Source organism: Oncorhynchus clarkii, chromosome 14 (genome assembly GCF_045791955.1).
Source record: "Oncorhynchus clarkii lewisi isolate Uvic-CL-2024 chromosome 14, UVic_Ocla_1.0, whole genome shotgun sequence".
NCBI classification, from domain to species: domain Eukaryota; kingdom Metazoa; phylum Chordata; class Actinopteri; order Salmoniformes; family Salmonidae; genus Oncorhynchus; species Oncorhynchus clarkii.
The window spans coordinates 17,322,308-17,345,000 of record NC_092160.1 but is presented as its reverse complement, the minus strand read 5'-3'; the positions used below and the strand labels follow the sequence as shown (position 1 = coordinate 17,345,000).

The window sequence follows — 22,693 nt, the reverse complement described above, 5'->3', positions numbered from 1 at the left end:
AGTAAATCACAGTGAGCCAGCATAACAACGTACAATCAGGAGGCAGTTTGAGACCCACCTTGGCGAGATGTCACAGCCCTGTCTCATGAAGGCGCCGAGGGAGAACCAGAGACTGTTGAATATCCCAAACTCGTTGGTCGATTCATTAGTCTGGATCTGGCCATCCTCGTACTCCTCTGTGTGCCACTCGTATGGGCTGAATCGGCTGACCAGGAAGAGCACCACGCTCACACCGATGTAGGCAAACACGATGCACATCCATATCTCGTAGGCCAGAGGGTCCAGGAAAGAGAAGACTCCAGGTTTAGACTTCTGGGGCTTCTTGATCATGATGGAGATCCCCAAGGACATGAAGGGCTTGGAGAAGTCAATGACTTCTTCTCGGACGAGGGTAATGGTCAACGGTGCCACGGCTATATCAGCTTTCTGGGTAAGAGAGGAGGAAGGAGCTTATTGTTCTAGGGAAACAGGATAAGGTTTAGTTGTGTTTAAAGGGAACTACTGGGAATGTTTCAATAGTTTGTATACAACAGGTCATTGGATGTGATCAGTATTAGAAGGTCCATGTATCTCTTTTCTTACCCCATAGACGAGCTCTCCCACCATTCCGTTCCAGATCTTGGTCTCAGCGTCTCGGGCTCCATATTTTCCATCTCCCACAATTTTCAGCTGGTATTTGAAGCCGCAGTGCTTGGCTATCTCAGCGGCCAAATCGACACAGTAGCCCTCGTATCTTTCATTGTCTAGAAAAAGGTCAGCGTTCTTCTTAAGCATTACATATGGGGCTTCCTAAGGGAGAAAATTACAAATACTGTTCAGTCCAGTAGGCTTGCCTTTAGGCTTTACATCATGGTATACATGCTAGCTTTGTACAATGACAGAGAAATGAATAGTTTCACAAACTTAATGTTGTAACAGACTTAGAGCTCTATTCAATATGGAAAGCTGAAGCATTACAGATCCGTGATAGAGATGTTAAGGTAATTTCCGATTGAGCCGACATAAGCAGCATTTACTGTGAATGAAGTCTCTGATAAAGCAGGAAGGTTGCCTTTAAATTTCAATCATGCTGTAAAGCTGAACTTTTGCAAATCTGAATGAATAGGTCCCCTAGACAACTATGGGTTTGTTTGTGTATGTTGTACGGTGTCCATATTAGGACAGCCTCAGTGTGCTTAGTCCACTCCTGTACTCTCTGTTCACCCACGACTGTGTGGCCAAGCACGACTGAAATCAAATCAAATGTTATTACTCACATGTGCTGAATACAACAGGTGTAGTAGACCTTACAGTGAAACACTTACTTACAAGCCCCTAACCAACAATGCAGTTGAAAAAAATACGGATAAGATTAAGAAATAAAAGTAACAAGTCATTAAAGAGCAGCAGTTAAATAACAATAGCGAGACAATATACAAGGGGTACCGGTACAGAGTCCATGTGTGAGGGCACCTGTTAGTTGAAGTACTCTGTACATGTAAGTAGAGTTGTTAAAGTGACTATCCATAGACGATAACAACAGAGAGTAGATGCACTGTAGAAGAGGGGAAGGGGGGGGGCAATGCGTTACCTACATGTACAAATTACCTCGACTAAACTGTACCCCCGCACATATTGACTCAGTACCGGTAACCCCTGTATATAGCCTCGTTATTGTAATTTTATTGTGTTACTTTTATTTTATTTTTTACTTTAGTATATTTAGTCAATTTTCTCTATTTCTTAAACTGCATTGTGGGTTAAGGCTTGTAAGTAAGCATTTCACGGTAAGGTCCACTGTTGTATTCGGCGCATGTGACAAATACAATTTTATTTGATTTTATATGGACACTGTAACGTCGTAAATACATGATTCTATGGACTAGTAACAATTGCTAAGTGAGAAACTAATCAAAGGAAATTATATCCAATTGTTGTGTGTTCATGAGTCAGTTAGTATGAATAGAGTCTATGATAAGTCATTACCAAGATTGTGGTCACAATGACAGTTTTGTTTTCCATCCCTGTTGTGTCATTCGGGAACACGTCTGATTTTGTGACAGCCATTTTGTCAACTTCGTTCCAATATCCAATCTGTGGAGGAAATAATGAATAGTGAATGAACAATGCCATAATGTCATGAGACAGTGTTGTTGTTTCACATGATGGGAAAGGACTGAAGCATCTACACAGCCATGTTATAAATTCTCTGTCATTTCTGCTCTCTGCAAAAAATGGTTGATTTCTGTAGGCCAATTTCATCCAATGTCGTGTCTTTAGATCTTTGCTCTGTTGGTTCAGTTCTGATGTGTTGTTGTCTTGTTCCATCACAGACAAACACATTAAAGACTGTCATATATTATACAACCTTGATCTATTAAGATTCTGACATGTTCTAGACATATTCAGAAACACTAGCATACCTTCACAGGACCATTATTTTTCAGCTCCATGATATTAACTGAGTAGTTGACTCGTTTGCCATGTTGATCGAACTGAATGTTCCCTGTGAGGCCGTCCACACGAACCTAAAAGGACACAAAAGCACATCGTCAGAATTGCAAGACACCACAATTAAATACCTCTGTCATAGACAAAACCAATTCAGTTTCTCCACACAGATTTGGAATCAAATTGCGTTGTCTAAGCTCTAAAGCTGGAGGCTGACTATTGTGTGTGGGCAGACGATTGTCACTGTTAGCTCAGGGGGGAATGTGTTTGTCTGAGTTTGTGTGTGTGTGCATGCGTATGTGTGTGAGTGTGTACGTGTGTGTCCTTATACTTCAGTCTCTCTGTGTGTGTGTGTGTGTGTGTGTGTGTGTGTGTGTGTGTGTGTGTGTGTGTGTGTGTGGTAGAGCCAGACAGCCGTTGCCACGGCAACCCCATGCTATCACCTGTTTGAGTGCGCGCTCGATCTCCACTCCCTGCGCCCAGGGCACAGCGGGGTTGGCCAGACAGTCGCCATTGTTGCCCTTCCTGGCGATGTCAATGCGCTGCTTGTGCAGGTAGCGGAAGGCCTCCGTCATCACCTGCACTGAGTCGTAGGTCAACGCAGATGTGTACTGCAATAGAACAGAGGGGGATGGGTGTGTGATTGTGTGGGGGGATATGGGGACACAGGGGGGGGGGGGGAGGAAGAGATGGTGTGTGTGTGAGGGGGGTTGTGACAACTTGTTAGTGTGCGTGTCTGTGTGTGGGCATGCCCCTGTGTTCCTGGGTTTGCACGCGCACAGTGAGTGAGAATGGGGGAGGAACATTTTTAATCGGCAGACACCTCACAGCTCCCCGAAGACAGAAGAATTCTAGCTGAGTGCCACTCAACCGAACCCAATGTTATATCTACTCACCCTAATCTTACTGTCGGCACCAGGGTATTCCTTCTCCTCCAGAGCCTCCCAAATCTGGTCAAATTTGGACACCAACGGATCATCAAAATCCACAATCTGGAAACCTGACACGTTGGCTCCGCCATATTGGATTTTGGAGAGGTCCCCATCCACAAAACCCTGAAATTAAAACAAATAAATCAAATTAAGGAGATCAAATGGAAATGTTTGCCATCATACAAATCAAGAGCTTGGGACTATAAGGTTCCATCTGCATTTTTGACAAAATTTAGATATTGACATAACCTCGTTCTGTTCAATGGATTGAATGCTGTAATAACACAGAATAAAACCATTAATAATTATTGATGTTATTAAGTTCAAAAGATAAACATTTCTGACACCATCACACCAATGAGGGTTCGGGACTTTAAAGCCAATTATCTCAGAATCATCTTTTTGCAGATAGAACCTTATAGTCCCAAGCTTTCGAAATGTCAACAAACCCCCCCCCCCCCCCCAACAAAAAAAAAAAACGGGAAAGGGATGATTTAATAGATTAAGCTAACTAATTGTGTAATACGTAGGGGGTTCAATTGGAAGACAATGTTCTCAATGTCTTATCACGATGCTTTGAGCTTGATCAATTATTTTACAAATCACTTTGTTCTTCCTGAGATTACAATTCCACTGCTGGTTAAACAGAGGTGTGAAAACTTACCAAATTTGCAATGATGTAGTGGTAGCCTTTCACATGTCTGCCAATGGTGATGACCTGGGGACAACATCAGATAGGGAAACAGAACAGAAACCATAATGACGTGTAAACCAAGTAATCATATTCCTCATGGTACAGCAATCATGTTTGAGAATGAAAATGGTATACTTCAGTGGAGTTATAACTCTATCTACCAAACACAAAAAACATCCATTGTCATATTTTAGTGTGGAGCGATTAGTGCTTTTTGAGGTTGATTCGGTTTCTGTTCGATTATCAAAAAATTATCACGGTTTACGATTTCGGTTTAGATATTATTATTCTTTACAATAAATGCGCTATGTATTATGTGGATTGAATGCTGTAAAAACACAGAATAAAACTATTAATAAAAGTCCCTTGATGGTAGTTGATGCCTATTACTGCTTATCATATATTAACCACCCATTATTCACATTACTTTACCTTAATAAAATAATGTTTGTTGTTGTGTATATTACATTAGTTATATTTGATTACTTTATTATTTCATTACAAGTCATCCTCTCATCATCTAGAGCTGCTGGCTATGCTGTATGACAAAATCACTATTTTAGTAGTTCCTTAAAGTAAATAAGGCATACTTTTATGACTGCTGAATACCAACTATCAATCACTTAGATCATGTCTTTTCCGGTAGGGATACCGCGCAAAGCAACTGCTCTCTATCCCTCTGGATCGCGCATTCTTCATCTCTTCTCTCCATCTACACACCAGAGAGGAAGTGGCGAAGCGAGAGGTTTCACTCTCGCCAAAATCTGTCCAAAATGAGACCAATGCTTTTCTATGGCTTATTTTGGAACTAAGCTTGCTGCCGCCTGACTTCCTTCTTTTGGAACAACAACTCCCATTGTTAAGGCGGAGACATGAGCATCTAGTCATTATATAGAGATCTCTGCCCACACCAACCGGACAAGTAGGCGCGCAATGGATTATGGTCTTTGAAGTTATTTACCACATTGTTTGCGCTAAACTATGTAGAATATTGTCCTGTTGGAAACTACAACTCCCTACTACATCGCACAATTCAGGCTGGATCTGATTTATCTCTGGAGAAACTGCTCATTGAGCTCACAGAGGAAAAAAAACGAACGAAACGCAATTCTAATATTTGAACCGACGTCAGTAAATAATTGAACCGACATCGGTCAATTAGTTGTTAAAAAACGAAAATGAACCTACATTTCTGTAAAATGCTAAGCACTATCATATTTCCACATTATACCTGTAGCATGTACAATTGTTTTGATTAAAAGTCCTAACCCACTGCCACCTGCCAGTGTTATCACTTGTCAGTACCGAAACTAAAACAGGAAGCCCATTTCAGTAACTACCTCAAAAGCCATTTTAGTAACTACCTCAAAAGCCATTTTAGTGACGATCTCAAATGACACACCTGCAACTAATCCCACCACATGAGTAACACCTCCACTTATAAATCCAGTTACATATAGAGGTTTGAAGAATCATTTGAATAAAATGCATTTTAAGTGACTTGCTTTGGCAGAAGAGTGTGACCAGGTTGGATTATTTTTCTCTCAGATAAAAGCTCTAGCATGCAACAGCGGGGTGAATATGGGCATTGGTTAAACACATGTCTGCTTGCATTAAATACTACTCAATGGACTATCCCAGGGTCTAGGGAAGGTTTAGAAATAACCTGTTCATGTGAATCTCTATGCATTTTAATTCTATTGTTGTATTCTAAGCCTAAAATAGAGGACTTCTGGTCCCCACAAGGCTAGTAAGATCAAACACACAAGCACACGCCAACAACATCTCACTTGCTGCATTACACATACTGAGCTTGTACCTGCTCCATAATGTCTCGGACTTTGTCCTGTTCACAGTCCAGGATGACCCGTCTCTCCTTCTTGTTCTCCAGGTCCTGGAAGAGGGAGCGATAGGCCTCGTCTTTCCTCTCGTCCTTCAGGTTGCCCACGTTAATGGCCATCACCTGCCACTTCCTCTCTGCAGCCGTGTCCAGCACCACCTGCAGCGTGGTCAAACCTGGACAGACAACAGGGTCATGTTCATTCGTCATTAAACTAAAGAAAATCCTCTGAAACTGGGTGAGATGAGAAGGCACTATTTGAACTACTCCAATAAGAAATGCTTGTTTTTTTTGTTTTCTGTCGCAAAATGTTTTGCTATGGTGTGTTCTAATGAACATGACCCATGAATACATTTCATTGTAGGGTTCATATCCATGCAAATAGATGGATATATGACATTAGAGGAGCCAACATCAACCAACATTTGTGGTGAAATGTAACACACAGTTCTACTACCACACTGTCTGGCTATAAGACCCACACAGTCCAGTTCATCATACTGTAAGAATTACTCCTGTGTACAGTTACCTCTGCCCCGTTCTTTCTGTACAATTCTCTACAAAGAGTTGGCCAAGGCTTAAGTCAATTGTTACATCAACTCTAATGTTCCTATTCTACTTGTGTCCCACCCTGTTTAATGACAGTACAAGAGTAGTGTGCATTTATCTCAACCTCCATAGAGGGCAGTTGGAGCATGATTTGATATTAAAGGGTGTGAGCATTTCATCCTAGATGGTGAATTACAGCTAATTGATTTGATACGACAAGGCAGCAGTGTTCATGAAGGTGAGATGTCGATGTCGGGGGGGGGGGGGGGGGGGGGTACTTGTGAAGATAGTAGATGGAGGCAAGCATTTTCCTCAGAACACATAAGTCATGATTACTGTAGGGTCATTATGACTCAGTTAAGGTTAACTGTTTCTCCGGTGCCCATTAAAGAAGATAATTGGAATTTGCTCTGATTTAAGCTCCGCTCACCATGCGCTGACGCGAGGCAACAAGAGAATCCCGGCTAATGGTCAATATTGTAAATTATTAGGCCTATGCATTGGGTAAAATTTAAACATACTGTATTTTAGAAAGCATCTTCACAGAGTGGAAATAATTTTGTTAATATTTTGGGATGCAGGTTTATTGCATGTTCAGACTCAGCATTACATGTGAGAAGCATTTTCATACTTTTATGTCTTTAGGAAATATTTGTATCTACCTGGGATAGTCAGGAATCACCACACTATACAGTAGCTTTACTAAACTACTGCCACTTAAAAACCTCAACAGAGTGTTCAGTTACATATTCACAAACGCTAAACATCGTCAATAAACAGATTCCGACACTATATTGATACCATGAACGCTAGAGAAACCTGTTAGAATATCCTTCGGTTGGAACTGAACTCGTAGGACAGAAATCAATCGCCTTGAATAACGATTAAAAGCCCACAAAATGTAAATAAGTGATATTTGCAATATTTCACAGCTGGGATACAAACATATACAGTGGGGCAAAAAAGTATTTAGTCAGCCACCAATTGTGCAAGTTCTCCCACTTAAAAAGATGAGAGAGGCCTGTAATTTTCATCATAGGTACACTTCAACTATGACAGACAAAATGAGAAAAGAAAATCCAGAAAATAACATTGTAGGATTTTTTATGAATTTATTTGCAAATTATGGTGGAAAATAAGTATTTAGTCAACTACAAACAAGCAAGATTTCTGGCTCTCACAGACCTGTAACTTCTTCTTTAAGAGGCTCCTCTGTCCTCCACTCGTTACCTGTATTAATGGCACCCGTTTGAACGTGTTATCAGTATAAAATACACCTGTCCACAACCTCAAACAGTCACACTCCAAACTCCACTATGGCCAAGACCAAAGAGCTGTCAAAGGACACCAGTAACAAAATTGTAGACCTGCACCAGGCTGGGAAGACTGAATCTGCAATAGGTAAGCAGCTTGGTTTGAAGAAATCAACTGTGGGAGCAATTATTAGGAAATGGAAGACATACAAGACCACTGATAATCTCCCTCGATCTGGGGCTCCACGCAAGATCTCACACCGTGGGGTCAAAATGATCACAACGGTGAGCAAAAATCCCAGGACCACACGGGGGGACCTAGTGAATGACCTGCAGAGAGCTGGGACCGAAGTAACAAAGCCTACCATCAGTAACACACTACACCGCCAGGGACTCAAATCCTGCAGTGCCAGACGTGTCCCCCTGCTTAAGCAAGTACATGTCTAGGCCTGTCTGAAATTTGCTAGAGAGCATTTGGATGATCCAGAAGAAGATTGGGAGAATGTCATATGGTCAGATGAAACCAAAATAGAACTTTTTGATAAAAACTCAACTCGTCGTGTTTGGAGGACAAAGAATGCTGAGTTGCATTCAAAGAACACCATACAAACTGTGAAGCATGGGGGTGGAAACATCATGCTTTGGGGCTGTTTTTCTGCAAAGGGACCAGGACAACTGATCCGTGTAAAGGAAAGAATGAATGGGGCCATGTATCGTGAGATTTTGAGTGAAAACCTCCTTCCACCAGCAAGGGCATTGAAGATGGAACGTGGCTGGGTCTTTCAGCATGACAATGATCCCAAACACACCGCCCGGGCAACGAAGGAGTGGCTTCGTAAGAAGTATTTCAAGGTCCTGGAGTTGCCTAGCCAGTCTCCAGATCTCAAACCCTTAGAAAATCTTTGGAGGGAGTTGAAAGTCCGTGTTGCCCAGCAACAGCCCCAAAACATCACTGCTCTAGAGGAGATCTGCATGGAGGAATGGGCCAAAATACCAGCAACAGTGTGTGAAAACCTTGTGAAGACTTACAGAAAATGTTTGACCTCTGTCATTACCAACAAAGGGTATATAACAAAGTATTGAGATAAACTTTTGTTATTGACCAAATACTTATTTTCCACCATAATTTGCAAATAAATTCATTAAAAATCCTACAATGTAGGGCCTCCCGGGTGGCGCAGTGGTTAAGGGCGCTGTACTGCAGCGCCAGCTGTGCCATCAGAGTCCTGGGTTCGCGCCCAGGCTCTGTCGTAACCGGCCGCGACCGGGAGGTCCGTGGGGCGACGCACAATTGGCCTAGCGTCGCCCGGGTTAGGGAGGGCTTGGTCGGTAGGGGTGTCCTTGTCTCATCGCGCACCAGCGACTCCTGTGGCGGGCTGGGCGCAGTGTACGCTAGCCAAGGTGGCCAGGTGCACGGTGTTTCCTCCGGCGCATTGGTGCGGCTGGCTTCCGGGTTGGATGTGCGCTGTGTTAAAGAAGCAGCGGCTTGGTTGGTTGTGTATCGGAGGACGCATGACTTTCAACCTTCGTCTCTCCCGAGCCCGTACGAGAGTTGTAGCGATGAGACAAGATAGTAGCTACTACAACAATTGGATACTACGAAATTGGGGAGAAAAAGGGGTAAAATTCAAAAATAAATAAATCCTACAATGTGATTTTCTGGAATTTTTTTTCTCATTTTGTCTGTCATAGTTGAAGTGTACCTATGATGAAAATTACAGGCCTCTCTCGTCTTTTTAAGTGGGAGAACTTGCACACTAAATACTTTTTTGCCCCACTGTATTTCCAATAAAAATGTTGAGAAATTATGCAGAAAAATTGTTATAGACAGGATGATTGAATTCTATACTCACCGCATAGTTATATGTAAAGGGTCAATAATTATTGTGTTCATTGTGTTTTTCCCTTTGTTTCACATGACTGCACCTCTACTGTCTACACAGTCCCACTGTGTTAATACCTTAGTATCAATTTCCTTCTTTCTCCTCAAACCCTGGCCTGTATTGTACTTTAGACACAGATCACCCAATACTACAGTATATCTACAGGTAACATACTGTAGGTGAAGTGAAAACACCATACCATACCAGTAATGAACTTTCCGTGAAAAATATTCCTATCATTCCACATGGTGCCGGCCTAGTATGTATGCCATTCTTAATATCAACAAAAACATCACCAACAAATAAAAACAATAGACCAATGGGGTTTCTCCTTCATTTTCCATTTCCCAAACAGTTTGGGCGTCGAGACGGGCTGATTTCCCATGCAGCCTCCCTCCATCATGGCGGGTAGTGGATGGCTGACAGACGGGCTGTGGAGACAGCTAGCGCCTTGGGAGAGGAGGAGTGGTGAGGCTGAAGGATCGTCAGAGGCTGTCAGAGAAGATGTCTCTCACCCACAGAGGTGGCAAAGGCTGGGAGAAGAGTCGAAACACACATACACGTCCAGAACATCTCCCTAGATTCTAATTCAAGATTCAATCCATTGTAGATAGAATGAACCACACGTTGAGTTCAGTCAGAATATAGAACACTGTACTCAAGGTGTGAACCTATACTTGCATTACCTCTCTCTCCAGACTAAACCCCCAATTCAATTGCATGCAGATAAAGGGAAAGTGCACTGTGGGTTCATTCTGAGTGTTATACTAATTCTGTTTCGGAGGTGTCACTCCTCATTGTTTCTCATCAACATGGTTTGGAAACATATACTGGTATTGTTCAAACATACAGTATTTGTTGTTGTTGAGCTCGGGGCCAATCATATCCCATCCATTTGAACAATTATGAAATATGTTCTACAAAGCATCTAACCTTAATTTAACCCCATTAAAAGGGTTAATGCCCCAAGCAACCATAGGGAGATATGAAACAAATTGCACTTAATGAGAAACCCGAATTTTACACAAAACTCTTATCTTTCATTGTGCAACACTGCAGAGCGAGGATTATCCCCAAATTTCAAAGAATGCCAGCTGTAGCTTAGTCAAAATATTCAAGGGGTGGACAAGATCTTGGTGGTCAAGCTGTGTAAATCATCAAAGTTAGTCTTACATCAAGTCAAATCTTTACAGCTGTTTCCCAGATCAGATCTAATCTAAATGGACCCCCATAGCCCCTCATCCGTGGACACTAGGAGATCTGAAGGGATTGGCTAGGTATAGGCAATATGGTACTTGCTTGATGTTTGCCTTTTGATTGATATCATTTTTGCAATATTGCTCCTATCCAACCCCTTCAGATCTACAGGAGGGGCTTGTCACGGCTGTTGAAGGAAGAACTGGACCAAGGTGCAGCGTGTTGAGCATACATACTTTTAATAGTAGCTGTCGCCAACAAAAACAAACCGTGACGCTTAAGGCTATGTGGCATCAAACAAAGTCAACTTCCCACAAACACAGGTGAGGAAAAGGGTACCTAAGTATGGTTCCCAATCAGAGACAACGATAGACAGCTGTCCCTGATTGAGAACCATACCCGGCCAAAACATAGTAAATCATAGAAACACAAAACATAGAATGCCCACCCCAACTCACACCCTGACCAAACCAAAATAGCGACATAAAAAGGATCTCTAAGGTCAGGGCGTGACAGGGCTAGAGAGGAAGGACTAGGGAGGAGGGGATAGGGTCCATTTGAAATTCTGGGAAAGACTCAAGACTTTTTAAAAGTGGCAGTCAATTATCAGGACAGCAATCAAGCTACCACTTTTCTTAATTGGATAATTAGCTAAGCACCCACTTTGAGCCTAACATTGATGTATCCAGTACAAACTCTTCCTGGTAGGAAGCATGAGACAGTAATAATTTGACTGACTCTTGCGTGACTGTCAAGTTCATCAACATCAACATGTTAGTTGCATCTCCTCAATACCTTGGCACATTGTAGAATGGTATTGGGAGCCCATTTCATTAACATTGAACCCTTATTTCCCTAAGGCACTGAGAACACATTATTTACAGCAACGTAAATCTGCTCTTTCTTAAATGTCCCTCCAAATTCCATTGTAGCCTTGACAGTATCGCTTTCAAAGGACTATCGAGGAAGTCAGTAGAGGCGTAGGTTTAGTAACTAGACCCAATGGGCTGATGGGATTCATTATATCTAACGACAACACACATTCACACACACAGACAGACAGATGCAGGGAAGCACACAAACATGCACACAGACTCTAAAAACACACACACACCAATCCACATACACCAACGAGCCACCACACCAGTGTACGCACTGCACATCGGTTGCCATGGGAATGAGTGTGGATCTATCTGACCTAATTAGGCAGAGCAATGTGATGAGGAAATATGCACAAGGGGCGAGCCAGAGAGAGCTCATCAACCAGGGACTAGCATTATAGCATTAGCATTCTCAATAAAACATTCCATTATACTTGTTTTATGTAGCTCACCCTAGCACAACATTCCACTACAACTAGCACTGTAGGATTAGCACATGCTAATTGGACCTTCTGAGACCATGGATATTCTCTTGAGCCCTATTCAATGTAGTCAATGCTATTACACACTCCACTGTAACCAGCCCTGTTTGAGAAAGAGAGAGCGAGAGAGAAAGTGCCAGACAGCACAGGTACCAACAGACCAGCACAACAACACCCCCTAAACCAGAGAGCTGAAAAGGGAGAGAGACGTGTCTGCACTCTGGACTGTGGTGACAAAACTCCAACAGGAGGGAGAGGAAAAACAGCCCAGCAGGAAGAAGGGGGAGAGTGCTGAAGGAGGAGGTGAGAAAGCTGAGATGGGACAATGAACAACTCGTGAGTGAGCTGGCCATCCACCCCAGAGAAGCCAACAGAACATCCCTCTTCAGACCCTGACCACAGCCAGGACAGACAAGACAGGACCCACTAACCCATTAGACCCACCCCCCTCCTAGTAACCCCTGTCAGCCCCCGTGATAGCCCTCTTGACAAACCCCCCCACACACACTGAGGACACAAAAAAGCCAGAAATTCTGCTCCTAATAGACTCAAATGGTTAGGCACCATGATGTAGCCAGAGGTCAGCTAGTTTCCGTCCTCCTCTGGGTATTGTACATTGACTTCAATACAAAACCTAGGAGGCTCGTGATTCTCACCCCCTTCCATAGCCTTACAGAAAAATTATGACAACTTCTGGAGGACAGCCTCCAACTTATAAGAGTTTTTAAAGTATGAACTGACATGTTGTCCACCCAATCAAAGGATCAGATAATTAATATAGTACTGAAAGCATAAGCTACAGCTAGCTATCACTGCAGTGCATACAATGAAGAAGCAAGACACAGAGAGAGAGCTAGCTATTTTTATATGTATTCATTTTTACATTCACTTACTTAGCTAGCGATTGCAGCTAGCTAGTTTAGCATATACAAACACCCAGCTCAAACAGTGAAGGATGCTATGTTAGCTAGAATGTTTTGGCTATGGCTATCCAACACTGGAACTCTTCTAAGTCAAAGTAAGCTTTTGGTTTTATAAATATTTTGCCACCGGGGCTCGCCGGTGTAACTTCTAAATTGCTTGCTGTTGACTGTACACTACAATGCATGATTGTAGCAGGTTTACTAACGCTTTAGTTCTAGTAGCTATGTTGACTATGATGTTAATATGGTGACAACGATGTAGGCTGTGTAGAGGTTAGTGGTTATGATATGAAAGTTTGGCTTAGAAAGTTTTTTTTCCTAGTCATAGACAGGAGATGTGTTGTGCACTGAAGTCCCAAGCAAAGGGAAAAGGTGAGAGGAGGAGAGAGTGCGAGAAGGAATTAGACAATAATCAAAGGGATCATTCTGTTTGTCTGATTTGGACAGCCTCTATGACCAAGTACACCTCTACAAGATTTTCCAGGACCCTGAGATTCATAACACTCAACCGCAGACCCAGTACCTCACCCAGGAGCAACAGAATGATGAGCACCCCACCCAGACATGTAAGACTCCCTCCCAGAACCAAGTCTCCTTCCCAGACCCCCCAGACCTGCACCCAGAGGACCTACGCCCAGACCACAGCATCACCAGCCACACCCCCAACCAGTCGACCCCCTCAAACTAACCCTGGCCACACCCTATGCAGCCCCCCCCCCCCCCCCCCCCCAGATCAGGCCTATGCCCCTCCATGCCTCCAATCCCTACAGCAAGGACTTCAACATGGACTTCCCATATGCCCAGGTTGTGAGCAGAGCAACAGGCCCAACTCCTACACCCAACCAAGCCCCGTCAACAACCAACAAAAACGGGTCACAACTCCTGCATCTCTGTTGCACGCTGGGTCTTTACATAGTCAATAGTAGCCTTCGAGGGGACTCCTCTGGTAGGTACACCTACAGTGGCAAGAAAAAGTATGTGAAACCTTTGGAATTACCTGGATCTTTGCATAAATTGGTCATCAAATGTGATCTGATCTTCATCTAAGTCACAACAATGGACAAACATAGTGTGCTTAAACTAATAACACAAACATTATTGTATTTTTGTTGTCTATATTGAATACATCATTTAAACATTCACAATGTAGGTTGGAAAAAGTATGCGAACCCCTAGGCTAATGACTTCTCCAAAAGCTAATTGGAGTCAGGATTCAGCTAACCTGGAGTCCAATCAATGAGGCGAGATTGGAGATGTTGGTTACAGCTGCCTTGCCCTATAAAAAACAATCACAACATTTGAGTTTGCTATTCACAAGAAGCATTGCCTGATGTGAATCATGCCTCGAACAAAAGAGATTTCAGAAGACCTAAGATTAAGAATTGTTGACTTGCATAAAACTGGAACGGGTTACAAAAGTATCTCTAAAACTCTTGATGTTCATCCCCATCTTTTTTTGTTTGTTTTTTTCTGCTCTTTTGCACACCAGTATTTCTACTTGCACATCCTCATCTGCAAATCTATCACTCCAGTGTTAATTGCTAAATTGTTATTACTTCGCCACTATGGCCTATTTATTGCCTTACCTCCTTACTTCATTTGCACACACTGTATACAGATGTTCTGTTGTGTTATTGACTGTATGTTTGTTTATCCCATGTGTAACTCTGTGTTGTTGTTTTTGCTTTGCTTTATCTTGGCCGAGATTAATAGCACAAAAATTGAGAAAATAAATGGAGAAAGTTCAGCACTGTTACTACTCTCCCTAGGACTGGCCATCCTGCAAAGATGACTGCAAGAGCACAGCGCAGAATTCTCAATGTTAAGAAGAATCCTAGAGTGTCAGCTAAAGACTTACAGAATTTCTGGAACATGCTAACATTTCTGTTGACAAGTCTATGATAAGTAAAATACTAAACAAGAATGGTGTTCATGGGAAGACAACACGGAAGAAGCCACTGCTGTCCAAAAAGAAAACATTGCTGCACTTCTGAAGTTTGCAAAAGTGCACCTGGATGTTCCACAGCGCTACTGGCAAAATATTCTGTGGACAGATGAAACTAGAGATGAGTTGTTTGGAAGGAACACACAACACTGTGTGAAGATAAAAAGGCACAGCACATGAACATCAAAACCTCATCCAAACTGTAAAGTATGGTGGAGAGAGCATCATGGTTTGGGGCTGCTTTGCTGCCTCTGGGCCTGAACAGCTTGCTATCATCGATGGAAAAATGAATTCCCAAGTTTATCAAGACATTTTGCAGGAGAATGTTAGGCTTTCTGTCCGCCATTTGAAGATCAACAACAGAATGGCTACAACAGAAGAAAACATGCCTTCTGGAGTGGCCCAGTCCTGACCTCTAACCCGATCGAGATGCTGTGGCATGACCTCAAGAGAGCAGTACACACCAGACATCCCAAGAATATTGCTGAACTGAAACAGTTTTGTAAAGAGGAATGGTCCAAAATGTATCCTGACCGTTGTGCAGGTCTGATCCGCAACTACAGAAAATGTTTGGTTGAGGTTATTGCTGCAAAAGTGCAGTCGACCAGTTATTAAATCCAAGGATTCACATACTTTTTCCACCCTGCACTGTGAATGTTTACACGGTGTGTTCAATAAAGACATGAAAACATATAATTGTTTGTGTGTTATTAGTTTAAGGAGACTGTGTTTGTCTATTGTTGTGACCTAGATGAAGATCAGATCAAATTTTATGACCAATTTATGCAGAAATCCAGGTATTTCCATAGGGTTCACATACTTTTTCTTGCCACTGTATAATGCATCTTTTGGCAGTAGTACTGTAGACTACTGTACTTTATCACTGACCTCAACCCAGAGTCTCCCAGGGCATTCACAGTCAGCCAACCCCTTTCAGACCACAGTCAAATCACAATCTATGTGAACAGATCAAAACTCAACCATGAATCATCAAAGTCGAAAAAAACTGCATGCTGTTAAGAAATGCTATAAATGGAAAGAGGGTAGTGTTATACACCTACCAAAAAACAATTGGCCAACAACAAATCCCTCCTAGACATTTCCCTGGACAAAATGTTTTCCTGCAATAGTGAAGGTGTAAACTTAGCAGTTGGAAGCATGAACAGTATATTTGAACTATTAGCTAACATACTGTATGTAATTTAAATTCCAGCAGAAAACCTAAGAAAACAAACAACATTGAGAAATGGTTTGATAAAGAATTCTAAAACCTTAGAAAGAAATTGAGAAACCTATCCAACCAAAAGCACAGACCCAGAAAAACTTAGCTTACACCTTCACTATGTGGAAACACTAAAACGGTACAGAAATGCACCAAGAAAAAAGAAGGAACAACATGTCAGAAAAAAAGCTCAATGTGATTGAATAATCCATAGAATCAAATCACTTTTTAGAACATTGGAACACACTAAACAAACAACAATTCATGAAGAGTTACCTATCCAAAATGAAGATGTATGGATAAACCCTTTCTCCAACCTTTTAGGCCATATAACAAAGAACCAAGAACAAAAACATGATAATTTACTGAACAGAGTCAGTTATTAAAAAAACTTCCAGAACCCATTGGATTCTCCAGTTACATTGGATGAGCTACAGGACAATATACAAACCCTCCAACCCCAAAAGGCCTATGGTGTTAAAATATACAGACCACAAATTCAAATGGGCTATTTTTAAACTCTTAAATTTCATCATCAGCTATGGGATCTTCCCCAATATTTGGAACCAAGGTCTGGTCATCCCAATCCAGAAGAGTGGAGACAACTTTAACCCCAATAATTACCGTGGAATCTGTTTCAACATAAATATCTGAAAAATCCTCTACAGTATCATCAACAGCAGACTCCAATATTTCCTCAGTGAAAACAATGTCGTGAGCAAATGTCAAATTGGCTTCTTATCAAAATACCGTATGACAGATCACGTATACACCCTTATTGACAAACAAATAAACCTTAACAAAACAAAGTCTTCTCGTGCTTTGCAGATTTCAAAAAGTATTTTGACTCATTTTTTTGCATGAGGGTCTGCTATACAAATGGGTGGAAATCAGTGTGGGAGGAAAAACATATGACATTATAAAATCAATGTACACAAACAATATGTGTGCAGTTAAAATTGGCAGTAAACACACAGATTTCTTTCCTCATGGCCGTGGGGTGAGACAACTTGATCCCCACCCTCTTCAATATTTATATCAATGAATTGGCGAGGGCACTAGAACAATAGACAGGGATGCACCCGGCCTCACCTTACCGGACACGGAAATCAAATGTCTACTGTTTGCTGATGATCTGGTCCTATTATTCCCATTCAAGGGGGTCCTACAATAGCATCTAGATAGTCTGCACAGATTCTGTCAGACTTAGGCCCTGACATTGATACACAGTAAGACAAAAATAATGGTGTTCCAAAAAAGGTCCAGTTGCCAGGACAACACATCTGGCTAGACACTGTATCCCTTTAACACACAAAATATTTTATTTACCTCGGCCTAAACATCAAAACCTCAGGTAAATTCCACAAGGCTGTGAACGATCTAAGAGACAAGCCAAGAAGGGCCTTCTATGCCATCAAAAGGAACATAAAACTTGATATCCCAATTAGGGTCTGGCAAAAAAATGCTTCAGTGAGTTATAGAACCCATTGCCTCTATGGGTGTGAGGTCTGGGGTCCACTCACCAACCGAAAATTCACAAATTGGGACAAACACCCAATTGAGACCGCATGCAGAATTCTGCAAAAATATACTTTGTGTTCCTGGTACAACCACAAACAATGCATGCCGAGCAACATTTAGACTATACCCACTAGTTATCAAAATCCAGAAAAGAGCTGTTAAATTCTATAACCACCTGAAAGGAAGCGATGTCCACACATTCCACCACAAAGCCCTCAAATACAGAGAGATTAACCTAGAGAAGAGTCCCTTCAGCCAACTGGTTCTGGGACTCTGTTCACAAACACAAACAGAGCCCCATGAAAGCAACACAATTAGACTCAACCAAATTATGAGAAATCAAAAAAATACTGGTAAGAATCAACCAAAAAAGCAGAGCAAATTGGAATGCTATCTGGCGCTAAACAAAGAGTATACAAAATGAAGAATTAAGAGTATGACTAGTCTCAGTGAGCATAGCCTTACTATTGAGAGAGGTTGCCATATAGGCAGACCTGGCTTTCAAGAGAAGACACGATATGTGCTCACTGAGCTGCACTTCCTAACCTCCTGCCAAATGTATGACCACATTAGAGACACATACTTCCTACAGATCACACAGACCCACAAAGAATTTGAAAACAAACCCAACATTGATAAGCTCCCATATCTGTTAGGTGAAATACCACAATGTGCAATCACAGCAGAACAATTTGTGGCCCGTTGCCATGAGAATAGTGCAACCAGTGGAGCACAAACAAGATTGTAAATACCACCATATCTTCCCCCACTATTCATAGTACAACTATTTGCAAATTGCTAAAACACTATACATAGCAGATAATATAAGATAAAATGTCTATCTTTTTGAAACCTTATTGAGTGCAATGTTTACTGTAAATTTCTTATTGTTGATGTTGTTGTTAAATTTGTTTCTTCTCAGTTTTGTTTAATGTTTATTTCACTTGCTTTGGCAATGTAAACATATGTTTCCCATGCCAATAAAGCCCCTTTGAATTCAATTGAGTGCGAGAGAGTGTAGAAAAGAGAGAGAAAGTGTGAGAGAGATTGAGAGAGACAGACAGATAGAGAGTACAAGAAAGAGACAGGCAGACAGAGAGACATACAGAGAGAGAACTAGACAGAGAGATTGACAGAGTGAGATAGAGAGAAATAGAGAGAGACAGAGAGAGAGACAACATGTGGTATGTGGTTGTCCCACATAGCTATCTTAAGAGGAATGCAATAATTGTAAGTTCCTCTCGATAAGAGTGTCTGCTAAATGTCTACAATTTAAGAGAGAGAGAGAGACACAGAGCGAGAGAGAGAGTAAAGCCTGTATTAGCCAGTAGCACTACCACACCGTGTTGAGGTTAGAAACTGGTCCATAAAGACAGTGGTAAAAATCACACATTCAGATTTTCTCTCTTTTAGGTCAGCCTTCCATTCCACTGTGACTCTGCAAACCCGCTCTTAGCTTCTATCATCAGGTATCATCACCTACTGTACTCCAACTGAAAGTGCTACTTCATACTGCTATCCAAAATCACTCTCATTTTGACATCATGGAAATGAAGACTGATAGCATCATATAACAAAAAGTAATTGGATCCTATCGTGCCTTTCAACTACTCTTATACAAGCCCAATGATATGTATTATGCATATTACTCTTGCCTCCGGTACAAAAATTAGACTGGAATGGAACTCTTTGTTGAAAGTCTTGTAACTAGTGGTGCAGTGGATGTTAAACGCATGTAAATACTGTTTTTATTTTGCGTGACTGTTTACCCACCTTTTGCAGAGAAATGCATTGAAAGTACAGGAAGCGTTACTTTAGTCACCGCGGAAAACGATCAGCGTTTACCCACCTATTTGTTTTACAACTACACCACTGCTTGTAGCCTTGCTACCAGGACAGTCACATGGAATGTGATTTCATTTTGGGAAGTCTAGGCCTGTGTCAAGCCAAGTGGTGTCATCACAAAGGGTAAATACTGTCTGACATTGCATTATCCCCCGGGGCAACAACTCAATGCATCATCCTTAGCCTAATGCACGACACAGCAAATAAAAAATACTGAAAAGCATCAACAAGGTTGAAAGCTTCCATGCACATAGACAAAAATAACTGGGGCTATAACAATCACTTCACCTGAATATTTCTGGAGTGTGTAGACTTTTAGACAGTTTCAAAAGCAAGGTCATTCTCTAGCAAAATATATTTTTTAAAGAGCATTCTGTTGGTTGAGTTCTATACAACAGAAACTTGAAAAACCCAGCACTCTTCAGGACATGTGGGGACCACCGCCCCAAGGTCCAAAACCCTCACTGTCAGGGAACTGCCCTCCTACTTTGCTGCGAGCCATGAAACAAGCTCTCACACAGGAGGTGCAATGGTCCTAGTTGATAATATCTGACAAGTGGTTTGTCATGCAGCACAATGCCCTTTACAGCGTGTTCTCCTGGTACCTTTCTCAGTGTGTGGTACTGCTATGTCTCGTTTATGTGGATGTAACGTGTCACATCAAATGTATGGCAAACAGTCTAGAAGCATAACCTTTGCAGTGCATAGACAGTTCTAGTCTTCTCTCATTTGCTTGAGTGCTTTCTAGTTAGCTTTAGATGTGTTGACAAGAGGGCGGTCACTCCATGAATACCTGTGCAGGTGTAGTTTGAATGTAATATAATTTAATCACAGTTGGGTTTCATATACAGTACTTGTCTTCTCTTCAACCTTCAGGAATTTTACAGTGTTTGTAAAAATAAGTCCTCTTTATTAATATACAGTAACCTCTATGTCAAGATTGAATAATGTCAAAAAGCAGTGTTCTTTATTCTGTAACCCATAAGGTTCCACAGTTCCTTGAGATATGTATAGGCTGTGGGCTCCACCCCAGTCACTCCCTAGCCACACCCATAGTCACTTCCTGGTTTGAGTGTGTCAGGAATGGGGAAGCCATCTTGACGGAAGTGTTTGTAACTAGGAAATTGTTTATAGTTTAAAAGCCTCGTTTTCTAATTCCACACAAATGAGAACATTCTGAATTACTTGTTTAAGCCCCCAGAGTTGATGTCCGCTCCCCCGCGAAAATCAAATTAGCATAAGAAAAATAATCTCCCCCAAAATCTGTCAGTTAAAGCCAGAGATATGTTTTTTTTGCATTCTCAATCTCAATCCACCGCATCCGCTAATGTCGCACTTCTGCATCTGCGGTGAATAGTGATGGAGCTAGAGTGGTGTTTGTCAGACCATGAGACATCCTGAAAATCAGTCTTCTCACGAAATTGGCTGTAGCATACAAATGGTTTGGCCTCTATGAAAAGATGAGACCCTCACGAACACGATGGTGTTCTCCGTTTGATCTACGACCCCCACATGCATCTTGGGACTCGTCTGAAGTCGGTACAGCCGATCTGTCAACTTCTGTCTGTAGCGCCCTAACAGTTTGGGCTACACACTAATATAACCCCTCTGTGGTAAGGTGAACGGTACCGAGTCAATGTGCAGGGGTACGAGTTAGTCGAGGTAATTGAGGTAATATGTACATGCAGGTAGGGGTAAAGTGACTATGCATAGATAATAAACAGAGAGTAGAAGCACTGTACTGTATGTGAAGTGTGAAGGAATGTGTGTGTGTGTGAGTGAGTGAGTGAGTGAGTGAGTGAGTGAGTGAGTGAGTGGGTGAGTGGGTGGGTGGGAGGGGGACCAAAACAATGTCCAGGCTCTTGTTCCAACCCAATGCTTCCAAACTCGACTCAACCAATCAAGGGTTTGACTTAGGTTTGATTTATTGATGAGTCAAACCTGTTGTCCTTAGTGTCTTTACACATGAAATCAATCGTCTTTTTGACCGCACTCTTTTTGATTTGAACAAAACTTTTCATATTTGTTTACCCATAGTGGAAGTAGTCAGCCAGTGACTTTTATCATTTTCATTTAAATGGGGTAGATTCTGTCCTGTTAAACTAGTATCTCTTACCTCTATCACTGTCGTAGAGATAGGCAAACTTGTCCCACTTGTAGTACTCAATGAGGCTGAGTAGGGGTCCTTTGATGTCAGGCCTCATCTGGATGATGAATTGGTGAGTTCCATCCAGCGGGAAGCTGGGGGTGATAAATGACACATGCAGAGTCCCACAGAACGACGTTATCGTGTTGACCGACTTCTTGTCGTAGAATCCAAAGATGGCGTAAACTCCTCTCGAGAACTGGGAACAGACTGAAACAAGAGAAGTTGCAAAACAGTCATGAGGAGAAGTGTACTTAAGTATTGGATGACAGTGTTACATTAAGATAAGATGCGATTTATTGTCTGTTTTCACATTCATTTTTATTTGCGCCATCATTAAAACAAGGTCATTACAGGACACAAACTAGAAGATACCGAAGATTCTAAAAAATGAGCTATACTGTGAGACAATTGGCTTCAAACAAGTGCTGTAACAAATGTAAGTTTGAATGTTTATGAACTTTATTACTGTCTAAAGGAGCCCCTGCCACTGGAGTGGCTTGTTTTAGCTGATTCATGTATTTTTGCTGTCCATAAGCAATGCCTGGGGAGCTCTTCCTTACAACAGCACAATATTTGAAAGCTACTGGTAAAAATGTTATGGGCTTTTATTATAGAATTCAATACAGTGGGAATGTATGTAAGAAAAAGAGCAACCATTGTGAAAGACAGTTCATCAAATCTTCATGTTGGATATCTATGGACATCTATGGACATTGATATGACCCGTTCTATATTTTAATAAAGTTTTACCAGGCAAGTCAGTTAAGAACAAATTCTCATTTTCAATGACAGCCTACTCTGGCCAAACCCGGATGACGCTGGGCCAATTGTGCGCCGCCCTATGGGACTCCCAATCACGGCTGGATGTGATGCAGCCTGGATTCGAACCAGGAACTATAGTGACACCTCTTGCACTGAGATACAGTGCCTTAGACCGCTGTGTCATT

The 22,693-nt window shown here is 41.8% G+C and overlaps 1 protein-coding gene across 8 annotated transcripts in view; it reads right to left on the bottom strand.

The window, feature by feature from the left end:
- LOC139366360 (glutamate receptor, ionotropic, AMPA 2b) overlaps positions 1 to 22,693 on the bottom strand; it is a 61,463-nt gene that overhangs the window by 7,968 nt on the left and 30,802 nt on the right. For all 8 annotated transcript variants that reach the window (XM_071103751.1, XM_071103743.1, XM_071103745.1 and 5 more), the window contains exons 3-11: positions 21,714 to 21,953; positions 5,876 to 6,072; positions 4,027 to 4,080; positions 3,327 to 3,485; positions 2,874 to 3,041; positions 2,403 to 2,507; positions 1,966 to 2,073; positions 583 to 789; positions 59 to 426 (exon numbers count right to left, since the gene is read on the bottom strand). In XM_071103751.1, coding sequence (XP_070959852.1) covers positions 59 to 426; positions 583 to 789; positions 1,966 to 2,073; positions 2,403 to 2,507; positions 2,874 to 3,041; positions 3,327 to 3,485; positions 4,027 to 4,080; positions 5,876 to 6,072; positions 21,714 to 21,953 — 1,606 coding nt within the window. The remainder of the gene's footprint in view (positions 1 to 58; positions 427 to 582; positions 790 to 1,965; positions 2,074 to 2,402; positions 2,508 to 2,873; positions 3,042 to 3,326; positions 3,486 to 4,026; positions 4,081 to 5,875; positions 6,073 to 21,713; positions 21,954 to 22,693) is intronic.